This window comes from Mesoplodon densirostris, chromosome 8 (genome assembly GCF_025265405.1).
Source record: "Mesoplodon densirostris isolate mMesDen1 chromosome 8, mMesDen1 primary haplotype, whole genome shotgun sequence".
NCBI classification, from domain to species: Eukaryota; Metazoa; Chordata; class Mammalia; order Artiodactyla; family Ziphiidae; genus Mesoplodon; species Mesoplodon densirostris.
The window spans coordinates 78,928,796-78,952,293 of record NC_082668.1 but is presented as its reverse complement, the minus strand read 5'-3'; the positions used below and the strand labels follow the sequence as shown (position 1 = coordinate 78,952,293).

General features: G+C 33.4%; 1 protein-coding gene across 18 annotated transcripts in view; it reads left to right on the top strand.

The window, feature by feature from the left end:
• Positions 1 to 23,498, top strand: part of BAZ2B (bromodomain adjacent to zinc finger domain 2B) — a 375,982-nt gene that overhangs the window by 270,572 nt on the left and 81,912 nt on the right. For 13 of the 18 annotated variants that reach the window (XM_060105771.1, XM_060105754.1, XM_060105753.1 and 10 more), the window contains 7 exons: positions 4,100 to 4,303; positions 4,835 to 5,230; positions 9,579 to 10,185; positions 11,841 to 12,134; positions 13,315 to 13,375; positions 14,372 to 14,480; positions 14,749 to 14,850. In XM_060105771.1, coding sequence (XP_059961754.1) covers positions 4,100 to 4,303; positions 4,835 to 5,230; positions 9,579 to 10,185; positions 11,841 to 12,134; positions 13,315 to 13,375; positions 14,372 to 14,480; positions 14,749 to 14,850 — 1,773 coding nt within the window. The remainder of the gene's footprint in view (positions 1 to 4,099; positions 4,304 to 4,834; positions 5,231 to 9,578; positions 10,186 to 11,840; positions 12,135 to 13,314; positions 13,376 to 14,371; positions 14,481 to 14,748; positions 14,851 to 23,498) is intronic. The other 5 variants (XM_060105767.1, XM_060105763.1, XM_060105761.1 and 2 more) reach the window with 3 other exon arrangements.

The window sequence follows — 23,498 nt, the reverse complement described above, 5'->3', positions numbered from 1 at the left end:
CTTTACTCTTTTCCCTTATGATTTGTTTCAAGGGCATTCCCATTAGTATGAGCTCCAAAAGCCTGTCTCTGTACTGCTTCCAGCTTCTCTGCACGCCAGACGCTGTCTGAAAACACCACCCATTCCTTGCTCCCATGGTACTTTGAAGCAGGTCGTAGACATCGTATCATGGAATATATTTATATCTATATTTCTAAAAGTTAAGCATCCATGTTTTTAAACCTTACACTATCCTACCTCTTAAAAGTAGTGCTGGGCTTCCCTGGTGGTGCAGTGGTTGAGAGTCCGCCTGCCGATGCGGGGGAAACGGGTTCATGCCCCAGTCCGGGAAGATCCCACATGCCACGGAGCAGCTGGGCCTGTGAGCCATGGCCGCTGAGTCTGCGCGTCCGGAGCCTGTGCTCCGCAACGGGAGAGGCCACGGCATTGGGAGGCCTGCGTACCGCCAAAAAAAAAAAAAAAAATGTAGTGCTAAATCTAGTAACACCTAGTATCTCTAGTGCCTCCATAAGGTACAAGGCAAGACTTTGGAGGAATGGATTTGAAACAGATCGTGTCCTTAGTTCTAGTAAGGAATCAGTACTGACATTCCTAAACGAAATTGGTGCTGTTAAAGTAGAAAATATTTCCAGGAGCAGGTATTAAAAACTTGCAGAGGTTCCTCCTTAATGATATAAAGAAAGAAATTCCAGGTACCATAGGGGTGTTGATTTACATCTACATAGAAGTAACACTAGAGAGAGACTGACTATCAATGTGAGGGATACTAGAACTTAAGATTTCAGAAGAGTATCTTTGGATAATACATGGTCTGGAATGAATTTGTGTTAGTAGGTTGTTAAATGAAGATGAAGGGAGTTGAAGAAGAAAATCCTATACTTTTTTTACCCAATGTTTTTCAGTTTTAAAAACTTAAAAAAAAATTGCTTCATCAGCCCTTTTCCTGTGTAGTTTGAAAAATGTTCTTCAGCTGATTTTGATAATCCCTCCTGGGAGGCAGGGTTACTTATCTCAGTAGTACTCATTGAAAATCATTGATTAAGTCCAGTTCCCTCACATAGTCTACATGTATATTTAGAATAAATATAAGTCTTTTAAATTAAACAATTAAAGTAAGTCAACACAAACTAAAATATACTAACATACAGCCTGTTGAGAAAAAAATAAGACAATTCAAGGTTAAGTTCCACTCCTGCTGCCATACAAATTATTGTTACCACAGCAGCCGTAACAGTCTTTTAAAAATATAAGTGATTTTTTATCATTTTAAAACATGCTATGTTATCACTCTGTCTAATAATTTCCTATCCCACTAAGAATAAAATCCTTGCCATGGCCCTTAAGACCGTGTGTGGTCTCACCCCTGCCAGTCCGTCTAGCCTTATTTCCTACTGTTCTCTCCCAGGTTTCTGTGCTGTAGCAGGTCTAGCTGACTTTTCCATTCTTTGAACATGTCAAACTTGTTTCCAGCTCATGGCTTTTGCCTTTGCTGTTTGCCCTGTCTTGAAAGGCCCTTTGATCTTTCTATGACTGGCTCTTGCTCTCCATTTAGGTCTCAGCTCAGACAAGTCTTACCTGACAACTACATCTAAATGTCCATCCAGCACACACTGTCTACTCAATTATCCTGTTTTAGTCAAATGATATTTATCACTAAAAAACCCTTATTTATATTGTTTGTTGATTCTCTTCTCCCTGTTCCCATGAGAGCAGAGTTGCTGTCTGTTTATCACACCCTTGTATCCCCAGAGACTAGAGCAACTGTGCCTGGTACATAATAGCCTTGAATATGTATTTGTTTTGCTATTGAAAGAAAGAAATGAAATGAAAGTGAAATAAAAGTTCAAGGAGAGGGTTCTGAAAAGCTTTCCCAGGTTGGTTGGGGGGTGGAGTTTATCATTAATAAACTCTCCTTTGATCATTTTTTTATGAACCTAAGAAGACTCATTTTTAAAATGTATAAATGACAGAAAAAAGACAGACTACCTAATTGTGAGCAGGCAAAAGGACCACCCTCACCCCCCCACACATGTTAATAGGGACCAAGGAGATGGAATTGGTGATACTGAAACTCATTTTTCTCTTTTTCTCTAATACTTGGACTTGTCTACTCATGTCTACTTTTTTTTTTAACATGGGTACTAAATTTGTTACCTTATAAAACACAAACCCTTTGCACACTGTCAGAGTATGCTCTGCAAAGACCACCTGCACCAGAATCACATTAAGGGCTTGTTTCATACAGATCCCTGTGCCTTGTTTGGAATTGGGACCCAGGAATCTGCTGGTTGCAGCAACTTCTGCGCTGAATATTATGCTCCCTAAAGCTTTAGAACCCGCACCTCTAGATCCACTCTTGGGGAGTATAGGACCCATCTGTCATGCTGCCTTTAAATTAAAACTACACAGATTACTTGGACATTGAAATAGGAGTTTATTTTTTTTTTGCCAAATCACGGTAGCTCCCTCATTCCCTTCCTTACTTAGCCTCTACTAAATCCAAAAGTGATAACTTCAGTTTAGATTCCTTATGACTTTCATAGTCTTGCTATACATGCTTAGGAAACTCACAGCAGATTTTGGTTGCAAAGAAGGAGCGGTTTCTCTGCCAAATAAATGATAGGTTTAATGTTATTATATTACTATTGTTTCCCTTTAATCTCTACTTTGGTCTTTCTCATCCTTTGATTTCCTTTATTCCAATTCACTTTCTGCTTTACTGTGAGGGAAGAAGGTAGCTCAGGGAATGATGGAAATATTAGCTTATTGAAGGGTGTGTCTGTGGAGGAAGCGTTACAGTTGCTAGTTTGGAGCAGTTAACACAGTACCATGGCAAGCAGAATATAACAGGAGTGACTCTCCTCACTCGTGTATTTTATATGATTTGAATCAAATTTTAGAAGACACAAAGGGAAGAGTGTAGATTTGCAATCTGTAGCTACGGCTTCAACCTGGCATCCTGTTGTAGAGGTGTATTACTGTCTTTTATTCCCCAAACCCAGTAGTTATGAAAGCCTGTATTTCTATTAAGGCCATACCTTTTCTAATTTGCTGCTTTTGTAATTTATTGCTGATTTTTCTATACCTTGTTCTCTATTTTATCTACCAGCAAACACTATAGAAATGTTCCTAAGTAACTTTGGATTGTACTCAATCTTGTTGCTCTGTTGTTTTGACATTTCTCCTTTATAGTCTTCCTATTGGCAGAATTTTAACTTTTTCATTGTTATATAGTTATTAGTTATAATTCATCTCATTATTTTTCATCTTTTTATCCACTACCATTGTCTGTCCTTTAAACACACAACTTTCCTTTTATGCAACCAAATGTCCCTTTCCAGCTTTGGATTTTCATTGTCCTATAGGATTTTAAATGTTCCAGAAATTAATCTCCTTCTTTATCGTATTTTTCTATCTTTTTGATGCAGAAATATTAAAAAACTTAAATTCCTTGACCCTAATTAAAGCAGCCCCTTAAGCCTTTTTCTACCTATTTTATTTTCTCTCCAGTACTTTTTACTATATGAGATTATTTGCTTTGTAATTAATCTCTGTCTAGTCCACCACCACCACCACTAGAATGTAAGTTTCTTGAAGACAGAGACTCATCTTAGACTTCATTGGAGTCCAGCACCTAGAAAGGTGTGTTTGGCTACTGACTCACTATTTGTACAAAGAAAGAAGACTAAAAGCTAAATGTAGAACATCAGTGTATGTAACCCTTATCATAAACTGCTATTTTTAATCTGTCCTACATTTTGAAGCATGGCGATCATATGAGTGTGTATATATATATATACATATGTACATATATACTCACTATATTGATGTTTTCAATATTCTATACAGAATGTTGTATAGCATATTGACAGAGTTTATACTTTTTACTGGAGAATTCCTGTCAGATAAGTTAATTTGATCAGTTGGTTGAATAAATACCCTTAAAACATGTGACTTTTTACTTTTTTCTAAAATGACATTTTAGAAAAATGTTTTGAGATGGAAAATATCATTTAAAAATTAAAAGAGCATACCTCTTACTGAAACTTGAATTTTTTCCAAAAATAGAAGTCTTGTTAAAAATCTTGTCTTTATCCAGAAACCAAGGAAGAAAGCTATGGAAAGTTCTAGCAACAGTGATAGTGATTCAGGCACATCATCAGACACATCAAGTGAAGGCATTAGTAGTAGTGATTCAGATGATCTAGAGGAAGATGAAGAAGAAGAAGATCAAAGTATTGAAGAAAGTGAAGATGATGATTCTGATTCAGAGAGTGAAGCACAACATAAAAGTAACAACCAGGTAGGTACAAATCATTTCATTGGCAATATCTACACATTATTCATATTTAGGAATTAACTGTCTTAACTCTCAAAGTCTATAAAGTTTAAAGTTAATCATTGCCTTTAGTTCTTCCTTTTGCATAAGAAAAAAAAAAAGGAGGTGGTGAAACATTTTTAAAGGAACATTTTGTGTATTTTTTAGTGAGTTTTATATATCTATCGTAAGACATTAGGAACACTTTTTTTTTTTTTTTTGCGGTACACGGGCCACTCACTGTTGTGGCCTCTCCCGCTGCGGAGCACAGGCTCCGGATGAGCAGGCTCGGCAGCCATGGCTCACGGGCCCAGCCGCTCCGCGGCATGTGAGATCTTCCCGGACCGGGGCACGAACCCGTGTCCCCTGCATCGGCAGGCGGACTCTCAACCACTGCGCCACCAGGGAGGCCCAGGAACACTTTTTTAAGTACCCTTTTTTTCCTCCATGTTTTACTGCTTGATGCTCTTTGTTTTAATAGACATTAAGAAGTTGCCTTTTAATTTGTATTTACAGGTGCTATTACGTGGTGTTTCAGACCCAAAAACAGAAGGACAGAAAGCAACTGAAAAAGCCCAGGAAAAAAGAATACACCAGCCATTACCTCTTGTGTCTGAATCCCAGACTCACTCATCATTCCAATCCCAGCAGAAGCAGCCTCAGGTTTTGTCACAGCAGCTTCCATTTATTTTCCAAAGCTCTCAGGCAAAGGAGGAATCTGTGAACAAACACACAAGTGTAATACAGTCTACGGGATTGGTGTCCAATGTGAAACCTTTATCTTTGGTAAATCAAGCCAAAAAGGAAATTTACATGAAACTCATAGTTCCTTCTCCTGATGTACTTAAAGCAGGGAATAAAAATACCTCTGAAGAATCTAGTCCTTTGACCAGTGAATTGCGTTCCAAACGGGTGAGTTAAAAATTATTTATAGAAGAATTTTACTATTATAAAAACAGCTTTTATATAGTCTTATACAAGTTTAAACTGAATTCTACTCTTATTGTTATACTTTTTTAGTCACCAGGAATAGAATATGCACATCAGAAAACTAAATTTCTCTGATTTTATATTTACATACACACCTGTTGAATGTATTTTTGGCAACACAATCTTGTCATTTTTCCTCAGGTTTAATGATTTAGCAGTAAGGGGAGAAATATGTTTGTATTGGACATACTTTACAATTACTTTTGTTTAAAATCAATGTCCTTTTTTTTCTAATATTAGTATATTCTTTTTTAAAGAAATGAACTCTTGAGTCATTTACCTCTGTAGTCCTATAATTTGTCGATTTTAAGTATAAAAATCCTTTATAAAGAATGCTTTTCCTTTACCATTCTTAATTAATTATACAAAATACAAAATATTTTTAGTAACGTTACTTCTATAAACACCAGAACCACTCTCATCAGAGAATTTTTTTCATCTTTATTTTCTTGCTGTTATATATTATAATATTATATAGTCTACAGTCATATGTCCAGAAGAATTCTAGTAATTAAATGACCAGTGCTTTTTATTCTAGAACTCACCCAGACTAGAGAAAAAATATTATTTTTGAACACAGTCTCCTGTCTTTTGGTTATACAAATTATCAGTAGGCATCCTAATCATTGGAAAAGACCTGTAGAGCACTTACTGTTTTGCCAACCATTCATTGTTTTAAGTGCTGAACATGCATTTACTCAATGGAAACTAACATCTGTAAGTGCCACTAATGATATTATGTCCATTTTCAGATGATCAAATTGAGGTTCATAAGACTTACATAACTCCCCCAAGATCACACTGCTAGTTTGTGACAGAGCTAGAATTCAAACCTAGGCAGTGTGGTACTAGAATCCTTGTTCTTAATCACTGTGATATGCTGCCTTTCTTTCTCAAAAAAGACGCAATGTCCTTGTCCATTGACTTTTATTTTACAGTGAAGAATTTCAGAACAAGGTCAAAGAAAAATGACTTGAGCAAATCAGGCTCTTTTGAGAATCTAAATGAGTAGTTCTCAAGACTAAGTGTACATTAGAATCACCTGGGAAACTTTAAAAATGAACTAACCACCTTAGAACAATTTAAAATCAGGATCTCTTGTGTTGAGACTGAGGTATTACATGTCTAAAAAGCCTCCCAAGTGACTCAAATGTGCAGCCAAATTTGAGAACCACTGATCTAAATGGAATGACCAGTGGTATCATAATATCACACATATGAGAACTTGTAATGCATGGGTCAATCATAAGGAGTTATTGTTATTGGCATCACATTATTGACTCTCCTTGAGAAATTAAGCAACTTAAAAATCACATTGGGTTATTTTAATTTTTCATTAATATATATTCCACTTTAAAATAAATGAATTTATAGAGCCACATCGAGTTACTTGCATTATGAAAGTTTTCTTAATTTTTTCAGAGTTTCTTAAATTCTTATTTAAAGATTTTCATATGACTGCCTATTAGAAAGTCATTTATTAAACACTTGCTTATTTAAATGTAGCCAAGCTAGGCTTTCTACACATATGATCTTATGTAATCCTTACAAAATTGTGTGAGGTAAAGAAACTAAGGCTCAGAGAGGTTAAGTCACTTTTCAACATCATATAACAAGTTAAGAGCAGACAGGTTTTAAACCAAGATCATTCTGATTTCAAAGCCCATGATTAAGATGAAATAATTTGGTGTTTCTGAAATGATAATTGTTGTTAACGGGAAATATTTTATGTGAATGGGCATTCACAGTAGACTCAAATCTCAATGACTTTATCTACTTTTTATTGGTATCTATTATTGAGTTAAAGGGTATTTTTAGAAATATTTCTCTTACATCAGTTCTCTTTCTTTATGTGACAGTCTAACATAGAATTTTGCTTGATTTCTTATGATAGTCTCAATTGTTTCATGCTTCCTGCTATGTATCTGCCTTCCACACTAGTCTTATGATTTTCTTCAGTGTTATTTAATCATTGGATCCTTTCATACCCTTATACTGTAGACATTTAATTTAAATCAGTATACATTAATTGTATATAAAGACCAGGAGTGAAAAACCTTTATCAAGTTTTGCCTAGAGGATTTTTTATGGCCTTACAGAGACTCAGGTAAGAACTAGGGGAGCAAGAGCTTGGAGGTAGCACAAAGCTTCGAACCTCTCTCTTCTCATACTCCTGTCACCCAAGGGGATATCTTAAAGTAGCAGGACATTTGCTGCTATACAGGTCTCTTTTTTCTCCCCTCCTACTTTATGTACACCCCTAATATCAAAAAAGATGGCATGTTTGCTGTAAAAGAGTTACTGATACTAGTCTTGGGATAAAATACAGTGATCGTTGGTTATTTTCGAAAACCTTCAGATGTCAGCATATGAGAAGTGATTCTTCAGAGTTATAGAGTGAGAAACAATTTCAGAAAGTTAAAATATAAAATTTAAAACTAAAGGGAAAGTTTTTATTTTCATTACTCTTTTGATCCTATGTATTTGGAAGGAATATTTACTACCTATTAAAAAAAGAATGCAAAATGATTATGTGACAGAATTTTGTTCTAAGAAATGAAAATACATTAATTTTTCTGCTGAAAATTTAAATCAGTATATGTATAAAATATGAAGTATAAGTACATTATATGTATACTCACATAATGTATATAATATAAAATATTTATGTTTCATATAAATATTAAGTAAAATTATAGTAAAGTATCTTATGTAAAAATTTTGCTATAAAATTCTTTTAAAAAAGTAAACACAATTATGTAGTATAATATTCCATATTTTATTCACTGAATATATACCAATTAAGCAGTTTCTCTTTGTGAGGCATTGCCTTATGTATCAATACAAATATTATGTGACAGTCTTTGTTTACAAAGTATTAACTTAGGTTTCTAAACAAATACAGTGAGGATAAGTTAAATAAGATAAAGAAGTTTATATAGGAATTTCTTACTGCTTATTAGTACTGGTGCTTTAAAATATTTAATAAGTCATTCTATATGGCATTCCATCTGCATTTATACTTGTGAAATAACCCACCACAAGGCTTTGCTGACTTGAATGTTAACAGCCCGGGTCCAATGCTGACAGTACTGCTGATTTTAATTTCAAGGCAACCATTTTAATTACAGAATTTTACCTTTCAAAATTCAACTCTATTTCTATTAACCGGATATTTTAATCATTCCTACTTCAGTTTGTTTTTTTATATTTTAATTATACAAATTTAATGAAATTCATATGATGTTATTCTTTTCATGAGGATTCTGATAGCCAAATTATTTTTTCTTATTTACATATGTAAATTTTATGGCTTAATGGTTTACAAAATAATTTTTCCCAAGGAAAGTATAATTTTTCTAAACTATTTTCTAAACTCTTTCCAATGCTAATGTGCTGAAGGCACTCAAAAGTATATCCCACAGAATGTTGAGCCAGCCTTCCCACTAACCTCAAATCATGATTACTGTAGGTAATACAGGATAGAATAAAAGGGGGTATAAAGGAGCTCAAGGATTGAGGCAATGAGTGCTTTGGGCTGGGACAAACATGGAAAGCTTCTTGGGTTGGATTTTGAATAATGAACAGGATTTCATCTGCTTGAAATTTATTAGAGGAAGATATTTCATGCAAAGAAAAGGGTGATAGCAAAATGTGGAGGTGGTGAAAGTATGACATGCACAGGGCATGGCAAATAGTCCACTTGGACAACAAAGGTAGTAAAAAGTAACTTGAGGATCAGATTTAACTGTTTAGGGTTTATAAAGTTGGCAATGATGGAAGAGGCACTAAAGGTTTTGACCAAAGAGCTAATATAATAAAATACGGCTTATATGATGAGAGAATTGGCATTGGCATATAGCATATATTGGGAGTTGGTTAGGAAGAAGTGATAGTATAGCTTAAATTTGAGCAATATTTCAATGAGAGAATCCAAACCACATAGTAATATGGCTGACTTGGAAAAAAGAAAAGTAAAAGGTGTTTTCAGAGTTTCAAGTTTGGGTTAATGAGAAAAACGGGAGCTGTAGTAATAAGAGGTGGGCAGTCAGGAAACATGTTTTGAATCAGAAAGACTAATTGAATTTTTAAATATATTATGTCTAGCAAGATTCAGAAACCAACTAGGTCATTATTGCCACTACTTTTATAGCACTTGTATATCATGATTTAAATTTACATATGAGTAGCTGTTGTCAGATACAGAAGGCAAAAAAAAAGTAATTTTTGTTCTTATGGTACATTTTTTTTTTAACTTATGTTTCAACAGGAACAATATAAACAGACATTCCCAGTTCAGTTAAAGAAACAGGAGTCATCTAAGAGCCTGAAGAAGGTTATTGCAGCTTTGTCAAATCCAAAAGCAACCTCTAGTTCACCAGCACATCCAAAACAAACATTAGAAAACAACCACCCTAATCCTTTCTTGACAAATGCACTTTTAGGTAATCATCAACCAAATGGAGTTATTCAAAGTGTCATTCAAGAAGCTCCTCTGGCACTTACTACCAAAACTAAAATGCAGAGCAAGATTAATGAAAACGTTGCTACTTCAAGTAGCACCCCTTTTTCCTCACCTGTAAATCTGAGTACAAGTGGGAGAAGAGCCCCTGGCAATCAGACAACTGTCATGCCCTCTGCCTCTCCCATACTGCATAGTCAAGGGAAGGAAAAAGCAGTTAGCAATAATGTGAACACAGTAAAAACACAGCATCACTCTCATCATGCAAAATCTTTAGTGGAACAGTTCAGAGGAACAGATTCAGACATTCCTAGTAGCAAAGATTCTGAAGATTCAAATGAAGATGAAGAGGAAGATGATGAGGAAGAAGATGAGGAAGATGATGAAGATGATGAATCTGATGACAGCCAATCAGGTTATTTTCTATTTTTAAGTTTAAAGTATTTCTCTAAATGCTATGTGAACCAAAACATTTTAAAGAGGTTCTTAATTCACAGACTGAAAATCATTGTCATTCACTGTGTTTCACACAGCTATGCGCCTTTCTATAATGAGTGGTAAAATACAGGAATAATTGAAATTGGAAATCCTAAATTAAGTTCTCAGCTCTGTTATTCATTTAACATTAAACAAATAACTTTAAATTGAATATAAATAATTCATGAATTAAGAAATTCAGGAACTTGCTTAATTTTCATTTAATTCATGACCACTCATTTGTCCTTTCTTTTTCATCTCTTCTGCTGCTTGTTATATTGTGTCACTAGATATTTTGAATAAAGGTAAAATTGTAGTCACAGTCATTCAGAAAATACCAAAAACCTATATCCCTATGAATATTTGTTAACAACACAGAATGTATTTAATAACATATATAGAGTACCCCCTGATTTTATTTTGATTTACTTTCTAGTTTTCTTTTTAATTTCTTTTTGTTTTATTTCCTCTTAACTCTCCTTCTTGTTCCACAGAAGATTGAAAACATAAAATATAAGATAGCTTAAAATTTAAATACAAAGATGAAATACATATTATGAAAGTTTTTGGATTTGTTCCTAGTCAGCCACAAATCCAATTGTAAATTCTCTATCCACCAATATGAAGGGGAAAATATAATCAATTATACAATTTAAAAAGTGTCTATAAGGTAAAAACAACCTACTTGCTCAGGGTAAGAACAGCTTTTCCTGATATTTTTCCTAGGGTTCCCATAAACACAACTTTGCATGATAGATAATGGATATCAATATTAATAACTTTCAAGGATAATTTTTATAATGAACTTCAGTGTAGACAGCTAGTACTACACAAAAAACAATTCCACAGAAGCTGTTGTTCTGGGAACAATTAAGATACAGTCCAAGTATTAGTCCTGTGTTATCAAGTTTAATCCAGAAATAGATTTTACATATCTATAGGAATGGATGCATTTATAGGACTACATTGCTAGCATGAACTTAAATTATTAAATCATTAAATTATTCCCCACAGTTATTTCTGTAATCGTAGTCTTTTGTAAAGCCTGAGAAGCTTGATGAAATCTTGCAGCTAAATAGAATAACTGTAACCCCCAAAGCCAAGCATCTCCCCGCAAAAATTGTTTTCTTTGGCCTCAAAGCCCAGAAGAAAGGATAATGATAGTTCCAGAGTTCTCTTCCTCATACTGAACCTAGTATACTTCTTAAGCTACTAGAATCTATTAATTTAAATAATCAATTCTGTTTCCTCTGTACTTTGGCTTCTTTATTAAATTAAAAGTGTTTTTGAAACCACTAAGCAGAAACTCATCATGTGAATACTGTCATGTGAGAAGAACTGTTTTATGATTTAAGTTTTATGATTTGAGTAAAACAGTTACTTTTAATGAAGAATTTTGAGGATTTATAGCCTGCATACATTGTACTCAAATAGCTTTTAAGATAGTAATTTTTACATTTACTCTTCAGAAAAGTTGCTCACTTGAGTTCTCAGTCACAGATGCTGATTCCTGAACTATTCCATTTAGATACAAACTGCAAACTGTTGGTGATTATCTAGTTATAATATACAAATGCTTCTTTTACTTCCCAGAATCAGATAGTAATTCAGAATCAGATACAGAAGGATCAGAAGAGGATGATGATGATGATAAAGACCAAGATGAATCAGATAGTGATACTGAAGGAGAGAAAACTTCAATGAAACTGAATAAAACAACTTCCTCTGTCAAAAGCCCTTCCATCAGTCTCACAGCTCACTCAACACCTCGTAACCTCCACATAGCAAAAGCCCCAGGCTCTGCTCCTGCTGCCTTATGTTCTGAATCCCAGTCACCTGCTTTCCTTGGCACACCTTCTTCCACACTTACTTCAAGTCCACACTCTGGTACCTACACTTTATTTTTATTATTGTGAAGTAGAAGTCAAACCATACAAGAATTCTTATTTATACAATGTTCTGGGGATGATCTCACTGGAATCAAGGGCTAGATTTTAGGTTGGCTAAGAAAGGTCAGCGTGTATTTTCAAAGGATATGACTCATTACCATTTTTATTCTCTGTGCTTCCGATTTAAGAACCTGATTGATGGCAGCTTTTGAGTTTGCATACTTTCCTGTTTTTGTGTTCAGTTTATGCTTCTAGAATTTAGAGTTTGACAGTGGACTTTTTTGTAATTTATAAAAATGAGCTCACTTGGTTACTTAAGGTACAATTGCATATCTGCCCAACACGTAGCCAATGTCATTTGTATTAGTGAGTTAGCATTATTATTCCTTTAACATGCCATATCTTTTTTCTATTTGACCTTTTATAAACTTGCAGAGGTCTTCATTAAAAGGTTTTACATTAATACTCCCAAATTAATCTCTATTCTCATTCAATAGCTAAGAAAATATAGATGTGTATAGTAAAATATTATATTGTTTTACATATTTCACTGTTTTCTTGAAATTTTCTAGTTTTGTTTTCATTTGCCACAAACCAATATGATATCCTACTAATATAAGATGTGTGCATTTGCATTGGTGAAGCTTGATCATTATCTATGCAAATTTTTCCATATAATCATAATCCTATTCTTTGTACTCTAGATTAATTAAAAGTGTTTTTGACTATAGATTCATATGGCTATAGAAGTTATATTATTTTAAAATGTATGATCCAGATGTTGAAATTTTTCAGCATCTTAAACTCATATTTTCAAAGAAAACAACTGTACATAGTTTTCCGAAACCTCTATCTGCTTTTTCCTCCTACTTCTTTAGCCATTTCATTAATAACAAAATGACAGGAAAGCTGTATATTTTTACCTTGCATTGTCTTTTCATTAGAGAGAAATACTAGTTATTCTGTCACGCAGACCAAAGAAAGAAGAAAAACACCCTTTACTTTATATACAATGTGTTTTGTTGAAAAGAATCTAAAAATAATGCACAAGTTGCAGAAGTACACTAAATAATTCAAGTCATTAAGATATATTATTCAAAGAAAAGTTTCAAAACTATCAAAAATTTTTCATGTATGTAAACTAATCTTTTATGTTAACTGGTTGAATTTTCTTGAAGGCACTGCCAAAAGAAGAAGAGTAGCAGATGAATGTGAACTGCGTATTCCTTTGGAATATGGGTATGCAAAATAAGATATATCTTTATACTTCCCCCCACATATTTAGGCTTTTTTTTTTTTTTTTTCGGTACGCGGGCCTCTCACTGTTGTGGCCTCTCCCGTTGCGGAGCACAGGCTCCGGATGTGCAGGCTCAGCGGCCATGGCTCATGGGCCTAGCTGCTCCATGGCATGCGGGATCTTCCCGGACCGGGGCACGAACTCGTGTCCCCTGCATCGGCAGGCGGACTCTCAACCACTGCACCACCAGGGAAGCCCTAGGCATGTTTGATTTCTCATTCTCTACTATTAATAAGAGAAGTGAATATACTGCATAGTATTTGTTAGAGCAGAGAAGTAAAGCTGATATATCTGAAGTTGATATACCAGAAAAAAATTAAGACTAACTTCTGGGTTTATGTATGACAGATGGGAACATATGCATCCAGGTGGGAATATGACTGAAAAAGTCACAAGAGCAAATCATTTGGCAAAGAGCAGAGACACAGTTAAGAGTGTCAGAGGTTTTTGTGAAGATAGATTTAAAGGAAGGTGAAAGCCACTGTGGGTGAAACTGAGGGACTTGAGCAGAGTTTGGCTAAAATGGTTGAATAGGAACTGAGAATTTTCATGATCCCCAAAGAGCAGAGAGCCAGGTTTACTGTACTTTTCTCATTTAAAGCTTTTCAGGTGTAAAAAATCAGTACACATTGACACATGTTACTGAACATATCCAAATACCCAACGTAATACCAGTATGATCTCTTTAAAAATTTAATGGAGTTTAATATTTGTAAATTGAGTCTTTGATTAATTTTTAGTTGAATTACTTAGCAAAAATATCTAAATTATTTTAATAGTAAATGTATCTGAATTGCATGACTGGCTATTTATATTTGTTTTCTTTGTATTTTTCATGTTTTCTAAAGAGCATGTGTTCTTAAACTTTTTTTAATTTTTATTTTTAAAAGCTTTCTTAAAATTATGTATGTGATAACCCTCATTTCTATTATGTGTAGCTGGCAGAGAGAGACAAGAATAAGAAACTTTGGAGGGCGCCTTCAAGGAGAAGTAGCATATTATGCTCCATGTGGAAAGAAACTTAGGCAGTACCCTGAAGTAATAAAGGTACATACTTTTCACCAAATAACACACATTTGGTGCCTATTAAGCATGCTTATGGAAAAAAAGTACACTCCTTTCTCAGATAAAGTTCCTTGATACAAAATATTCTCTTGTATGGGACTAATGAATGTGCTTAACCTAAATTGATCTCCTGTAAATCCATAGCCCCTTGATAGAATATGCAAAACAGTAGTGTCCTGAAGATAGCTATACATCAGAGCTGGGTTGTAATTATTAAAACCTGAAGTGGAAAAATATGTGATTTTTTCAGTATCTCAGCAGAAATGGAATAATGGATATCTCAAGGGACAATTTCAGCTTCAGTGCAAAAATAAGAGTGGGTGACTTCTATGAAGCCAGAGATGGACCACAGGTATCCACTTTTTAAAAAGTACAGTCTTTGAACCAAAAAGTAGTAACATAACCTAAATGAAGTAAATTTCACTACACTCTGGAGCATTGCCTTTTGTTAGTTAATTCGTGTAGCTATACATATAACTTTGTGGTAAACACTCACAAGACCTCAATTTACTATATTTCAGTAACAAGGAGCTTGCTTTGACATTTTTTTCAAATTTCTTAAGTAAACTTTTCCCTGTTTGTTCTGTCATTAATTTTATAGTTTATACAGGTATAAAAGAATCTGTATGTTCATGAGAAATATAGGAAAACCTTAATTCCCTGAAAGGTAAACAGTTTTTTGAAAATTAATTTGAATAGGAAAAACATGTTGTTATAAGTCAGTCCAAGAGAGGATAAATATGCCTTCATTTTTGGAAGGATCTTGTCCATTTGATTATGCCATACTACATGATTCATTGTCACAAGTTTGATAACTTTTGATGGGGGTAGGGGGAATTCCATAATATTAAATGAGTGAAATTTCTGCTTTTTGCAGAAATTGAATTTTTAAATAATTATACACATTTCTGAAATTATGACCACAGCTCCCTTTGAGCTTGAGGATTACACGACCTCACCAATCAGCGCAAAGAACTTACCACTGAAACCTTGTTTCCTATATGTGTCCTTTAATGGTTTGCCTTTGTTCCTTACTTAGATTCAGCTACATATGCTTATTATTCCCTTTAACTTTATTAGCTCCATTGAAAGAGGTCATAGCTATGGACTAAGGAGACCTAGATTCTTGTTAACCCATGAAATAGTTTTGTGATTTCAAACAACAAAATAATGCCCACTTTTTCTTCAGTTTCTTTATCTGCAGAATAGAGACAATCATAATTTTACTTCTGCCTCATAGGATTATGGTGAGGTTAAAATGAGATCATACGCATGAAAATGTTCCAAAAGGTTAAAATGCTCAACCAACTGAAGTTGTTATTTTCTTTCTTGATTGAACCTTTCTCTCTTTTGGCCCATTGTAATGCACAGAAGGATTTTTTCCGGCAATTAATATTTTCTGTTGTGAATAGGCAGGCTTTTCCATACTATCTTACCCTTTAATCTTATAGTTATAGAAGTAGAAAAGGCCTTCCTAATTCTGCAAGAAGTTCATTTTGAGAGCTCAAAGATTAAGGGAGTTTTCCAAGATTATACAACCTCAACCAGGCAGAGACATAATTGAACTCAAAATTTCTAACAAGTGTTCTTTGCATTCATTGTGTAACCTATTTTCCATTGTTGTCCATGACTTTTTATGTCCACATCCACTTGTTTCTTTACCAGTAATTCTAAAATGCCAAAATATATTCATCTGAGGTTTAACTTATTTATGGAAATATATTCTAGGGTTTTTCTTTTTTAAACTTAAAAATGTGTCTAACTTGGACTAAATTTGTCACCAAACAGATTCTCGGAATTTTAGTGAACCACAGTGTTATTTTGCACTCTCCATATATACTAGACCAGTTTTTAAGTCACAAAACATATTAGAAGGCAATAATAATTTTATTTAAAAATTCTCATTTTTTTAAATCTTTTGATTTTCATGTTATCATAACCTTACTTGTTTCATTTAAATATGCCAAAGATATCTTTATGTTTTTAAGTTCAATAGAATGTTATTCTGAGAGGAAAGCTAATTGCTGTCCAATACATAAGGGACTTTTAGTTTTTTATCAGTGATAATTAGACTTAGTCTATAAAGCCTTATTAGGCAGAACAGAATGTTCTTTGACATCCATTCACTTTTTATTAAACATAATCAGTGTTTTCCAAAGCATATTGTCTTGTTGAGAGATCAATTCCAATCAAGGAAATATGATGAATTACTAAATCCAGAATGTGTTAAGCTGCCAACATTTCAGCAGACTACTAAGGGAAAATATTAGCAATTTTGAGAGTACTTCTCTTGGTTAAAAAATAAGAGTAAGTTGAATTCATTTCAGGATACTTTTAGAGAACAACAATTAAAGGTGAGTAATCAAAACAACATTTAGTTAATTAATTAGAGATGCATATAGTTGAAGAACCATATACTTTTTATTGTATGATCAATATGTATAAGCATATAGTTAATTAGAAATGTATGTACTTACAATTTTCTATGAAAATGAACAAAGATTACATATTTTTGGTAGAGTAACTGTCATGTGTAATAACTTTGATTGGCTTAAATTTTGTAGAAGATATAAAATATAATTTGAGGTAAAGACTCCGTTACCAATCAGTGATGATCTGTATATGTTTACAATAGGTCTGCCTCTATACAAATTGTATAAATGGTATGATGGCTGTACGTATATTGAAAATCAAAACTATGCATATTGAAAGACTGAAAGGAAATGTACCAAAATTTTAGTAATGGATGTAATGATTGGTGGTACAGTGGATCTTTTTTTTCCTGTGTTCTTGCATGTTTCATAATTTCTAAGATGTGCTTGTATTACATATATAGTGTGAAAAACAATTTCCTATTTAAAAAATAATTGCATCTACCCCTTGTAATCCAATAAAGCTAAGCATTCAGTTTTCCAAATGCATGGAGATTTTGCATAATGATTTTAAGTGTTACCGCTACAGTTTTCCAAGTTTCATATATTTATTTTTGGTGTTTGATAGCAAATGAAATGCTGTATTTGTAAATTCATTAGTATTCTTAATCACTCTCCTAATAAAACACTTGCATTGGAAAATATAATTTTCTCCATCATATTTTTCTTTTTTCTCTTAAAACTTACCAAAAAAAATCCCCCAAAACAACCAATAGTAGTTCTCTAAGTTCTAATTTCATTCAAGGTTTTTCAAAAAATTGCCGCAATGATATTCCAAAGCACTATATTTTACAGATGAAATTTAGGAAATGGTAATTTCTGTTAGAAGACAATATCTGCAGTAGAGAACTGTGGTTATTTTATATGTTAATCATCTTTGACTCAAGGTATTTCTGAGCTTAAGACAGTGACTATATATATATTTATTAACAGCAAACATTTGTTGAAAGTATTGACTAATTTTGTGTGCAGTACAGTAAGATGAGAGGTATGAGAGTTCATATTTATTGAAATTTAGTAAATTCATCATTAACTAAAGGACAAAAATCTAATGATTAACTTTAAAAAAATTAAAAAGAGAAGTCCTTAATTAAATAAGATAGGGTTGACACAAGAAATTGGGGTTGGGGGGAGCCTTTAATCTATCCATTATCAATTTTATTTATTTCAATCTACAATTATGGTAAGAGATTTGCAAAATCACCTACTCTTTAGTATCTACCGATCCTTAGATACCAAACACTTCCTCCTGGCTTCTATAAAAATCATGATTTTAGGATGATAGATTTCATGGAACAAAATGAACCATAGCACTCTTTATAATCATGTGATATACTGGCTGGCTACCTTCTTACTGAAATTCTTTTAACTATTTTAGCCAGTGAAACCCCTTTGAAAAGGCAATAAGGTAAATATATTTCTTACAGACTTCTCCATCACATTATAAAGAACTAGTTGAACCTAATGTTTATCATTGTTTTCATTTTATTTTGTTTTTGAGTGTCAGAATAATAGAAAGTAAGGTTGAGCTAGGCAGATTTTGGTAAATATAAAATAGGGTTATTTTTATTTTCCTAAATATGATACTTAGGTAAAAAGTATTCACATTTTTATTAGTGATATATGAAGGTTTCAAAATGAATTGTTAATGGCAAAGATTATTTTGAAATATATGATAATCTCATTTGGGAAAGATTTTTTTGTGTGTGAATGGTAGAGAACAAAACGTCTAAGCATAAATATAACAATTAAGTTTATTTTTTTCAACCAGGAAGTTAACAAGCAAAGGTCAATGAATGTCTGCTGCATTCAGGCCAAAAAAGCAAAGAAAAGGAAAGATGCAAAGAAGGAACAATTAAAAGTGACTTAGGAAAAAAACGTTGCTTTCTCTATTTGAGATGTATTTTTTAAGATACTTTTTTAATGGCATAATGCCATGAGAAAAGAAAAACATCTATAGTTCTTACTGAAAAGAGCCTTTTTTTCTTAGTCATTTAATCAGTTGATGTTTGTGGCAAATACTTAATGTTCCAGGCATTTTTTCCCAAATAAATTTTCCCTAAAAGCATTTTCCATAAAGCAAATTGTGAACACATTTCACTACAGAAATGAACTTGAAAGCCTGACTTTGAGGAAAAACTAATGTTCATGGAGAAACTGCAGAGTACAAAAGAAATAGAAGTTATGATCACTGGTTTAGAGAAGCTTGTTGTCTGGGGAAGAAAAAACACTAAGCACAATGCTTTTCAGCTAAAATCAGGGTTTTGTTAATAAGGAATAAGGGGAGACTTCACAATAAAGCAGTCAACACGCAGTCTGTGGCAAGACTGTAATGCTGGTAATTATTTCAAATAAGTAAAGAACAGAAGATTGGGAGTCAACAACCAGGGTTCTAATTCAATTCTACTGTTAACTGTCATACCTAATGCAACACAGCTGTGGCCATATATGGACCCTGAGAACACAAAAGATCAGTACCAGAAGTCCAAAACTCTGGAAATTTATGTCACTAATCTACCAGGTAGGATTTTTGATGGCTAGGCAAAGGCCTATACTAGGAAGCCAACTGTAAGAATCCAAGAGTAGAACTAAGGAGATATCTGACAGTCCTAACTCTTTGAGGGTAACCTACTGTAACTGGAAAGCATAGTCAGCATTGTGGAAACAATTGTATCAAACCACATCTTCCTCAACTGTTTTTAATAGGTGACAATCATCTCCCAGCATAGATAACTATTCTTACTCTTTCACATCTTTAAAGTGCTATTCAGTATATGATATTAATATAGTTTATTATTAAGATTAAGAATCCCTAATGCTGTAAAGTTTATGGTATATAAAGCTCTCACTACCTACCTCTGGCACCACAAAGTAACTAAAAATAGACATAATACTAAACTGTGAATTAGGTGTAAGGAAATCCAACAAAATTCTGATTTTTCTCATGAAAATAACTTTAATGTTTTTCTTAAAATATGAAATGTCAAGTTGTGTGAAAAATATTTGATGTCCTTGCTTTGCTTGTGCCCTAAGATTTTTCTTAGACTCCTAGCAGGGTAATTCAGCATCCTATGTTACTTTGAAAAACGGAATCCTACTTTTCTAGGCCTTAATTTCCTCATCTGTAATGTGAAGTATATATATTATAGGAGGGCTTTAAGATCAGTTCCCTTTTAGGTGTGACATTCTAAAGTTTTTTAATAAACTAAGTATCAGGAAGTAAAAGATTCTGAAATTACACTTAAAAGAGAAAAGTAGGGCCTCCCTGGTGGCGCAAGTGGTTGAGAGTCCGCCTGCCGATGCAGGGGATACGGGTTCGTGCCCCGGTCTGGGAGGATCCCATATGCCGCGGAGCGGCTGGGCCCGTGAGCCATGGCCGCTGAGCCTGCGCGTCCGGAGCCTGCGCGTCCGGAGCCTGTGCTCCGCAACGGGGGAGGCCACAACAGTGAGAGGCCCGCATACCGCAAAAAAAAAAAAAAAAAAAAAAGAGAAAAGTAGTAGAAAAAAATTATCTTCATTTACTTGAACCGTGGTTAAATTTACTGAAAATTATTTAGCCAGAAATCAGTTCGGTAAATGATCCTTCACTGAATGACCAACAGACCTAAAATTGTCAGACTAATGCCTTAAGCCAGATTTAAAACATTCATCACAGCTATTTTTCTATCAGAGTCAAAGACTGGGATAGATACAGGTCCTGATCCAGAAAAATATGAGTAAAGATCATCCATTCGCTTATATAACATGGAGCATTCTAGAAGTAGTAGGCATCTCAAATATTAATGAGGGAATTGACAGTGGCCCAGGACTGCAAATCCCTGGTGAAATTGCTGCAGCAAAGTCTTGGTGATACTAAAACTTAAAAAACAAAAAATAAAAAACCACAGTAACTTGGTAAATAGATCATTCAGTGAATTGGTTTTTGGTGGACTGGTTTACTTTACTTATATACTGCTTTCCCCCCAAAATAAATAAACCTTCAAGTATACAAAATCAAGCAAAATGGGAACAACAAAAGAAAAATAAAGATAAGCTAGAGTATAAAATTGAAGCAGGAATGAGACTTGATAACACATCCCATTAAGACCTAAACATGTTTCTGGTAAGCCACAAATTGACTTTAGTTATCAGTGAAATGTAAGAGTTAGGACTGTCAAATATCTCCTTAACTAGACAATTCAGTGTCCATAACATAAGGTGAAAACAAAGCAATTGCTCATGAGATGTTCAGAGTATCATTTATGAAGAATAATAGAAATGTTGAAATAGAAAATCCTATTTAAGTTAAATTTCTTAGCATCCTTTTTGAATTTCGGAATACAGAAAACATTTAAAAACTAATTCATTTCAAATGTTTTCTTTAAAGCTCTATTTTGTCTTTAAAGTATAAAATACCTGAAAGCAATAAATTTATTTGCCAGTTTTCTCAAGTATTTCTCCAGACCTTTCTGGTCTCCATTCAGACTTCTCTCCTTCACATCCAGGAAGTTCTCTCTCCAAAAAAAGACTAAAGTATTCACTTTCCTTTCCACTCTGATTCTCAGGTCCTAATCTAGACCATCATTATTTTTTAAGTGGACAATTGAGGCAACTTACTGTCCCAACCTCTAAAGTTTTCCAAATTCATTACTGCTGAGGGTGTGGTCCTTGAATCACCTGCATTAGAATAGCCGGAACCTCAGGTCCTAGTTAAAAATGTTGGTCGTTTGGGGGAGAGAACTCTCTCTAGTTTACCTTTAGAAAATGTTATGCCGATACAGAGTAGGTGCTTCAACAAATGTTCAAGTAGTTGGAAACTATTTTTATTATACATTATAGTCTTACAGTGTAGTCTTTTATAATGCATTAGAGTGTATAGTATATAATGTAGTTAGCTCATTCACTTAACCTTAATTATTTTGTTCAGTCTTCTGAAATAAAACATAAACCCTTTTTTCCTTCTCTTCTTAGTATTTACAGAAGTATGTTATTGCTAAGGCTTTAAATTAGTAACTCTTGAAAGTGGAATTATAATGGTATAAGAGACTTAATCTGCCATCATCTCCATCATGTTGAATATCTATTTTCTTTTTATCCATATCTTTTAAATCTTAGTCAAGAAAGATTATTTTCAGGAACCATTTACTATCTTAATTTTAGAAATTAAGAAAAAAAGTAATAAATTAACTCTTTTGATGAATAATTTCAAAAAATTTATAGCATATGAAGCAAGTTATGTAAATTGTGTTTGCTTTTCCTAAGGAAACGTTTATTAAGAAAAATGCTTCTTTTTTTTCCTTACCCACGGTTATTTTGGCTACTCAGTGAATTAAAGCTGTAATATAAGCTTCAGATTCCTAACAATCCAGTTCTCATTTTCTAAAATCCAGGAGTCAAAAGACATTATATGTAGTCCAATATATGCAACTCCCTTAGAAAGCATTTACTTTATAAATGCCAAGGGCAAAAATGTAAATGATAATGTCACTATAATGTTATCAGTTTGGGGCACCAACGTATTCTATTCCTTTTTTGACACAGGCAGGTATGTTTTCCTAGCTGAGTAAAACATAACAGTGTAAAATTATAACTGAATAAAAAAATAAATTGATCAAACCCTTCAAATCTTGGCTAAAAGTTGATTTTATTATTAATAAAGTACTTTAAAAACTGAATGCAGATTCCTTTACAGACTCCTTTATTATTCTTTCTCTTCTACTTCAAGTGTCACGAATGTCACTTTTATATTTTTCAATTTATGTGATGCATGCTGCCTTGGTGCCTAAGAGCATAATAGAAAAATGAAAACCTGAACTAATCAAAAGCTTCCCATACTGGTGAACATAAAAATGTTTTGATGGCTTCCTTCTTAGTGGTTTATGGCATGAAAATGCAGTTGGTACAACTACTGTTTCTGTTGACTTCATTGAAATCTCAGCAAAAAAAAATTCTTACTTTCCTCAGAATTAATTTGTAAAATTATTTTTAACCTGGCAATTACTGAAAAGAATTAGTATAGGCATTATTTTTAGATATTTAGATATTATTCCTTATTGCCTCCGTACCTTAGGAAATTATTCAACTGGGCCTGACTTCTCTCAGTTGTAAAGTAGGTACAGTAAAATCCACCATATTAGATAGTACTGTTGTGAAGATTAAACTACATAATGTAATCAAAATGCCTGAAACTAAGCAGAGTGCTTGGAATGTGGGATGTAACCATCATCCATAGTGGTAGCAGGAGTGGTATTTGTACTTTTAGTACCCATTGAATGAGATATTCATAGTCTCCTTGCCCCAAGTTAGGTATCATGGCATAAAGTATAACTCAAGAACTTTTGATTATTTTTGGTTGCAGAATTGCCCATAGTGGTTCAAGTTAAATTCCTAGTTTGATATTCTTCTAAGAAAAAAAGCATGTTTAAAACATTTTCTTAAATGTCACACTAAAGGAATTATCTCTTTAAAAAAAGAAATAAGAAATAAGAAAACAATTATTTTAGAAGGATTATTTTAAAAGGATGCCTTTCCTATATTTGAACATGTTGATTTGGACTATAAGTAAGGTAATATAATAATGTATTTTTTA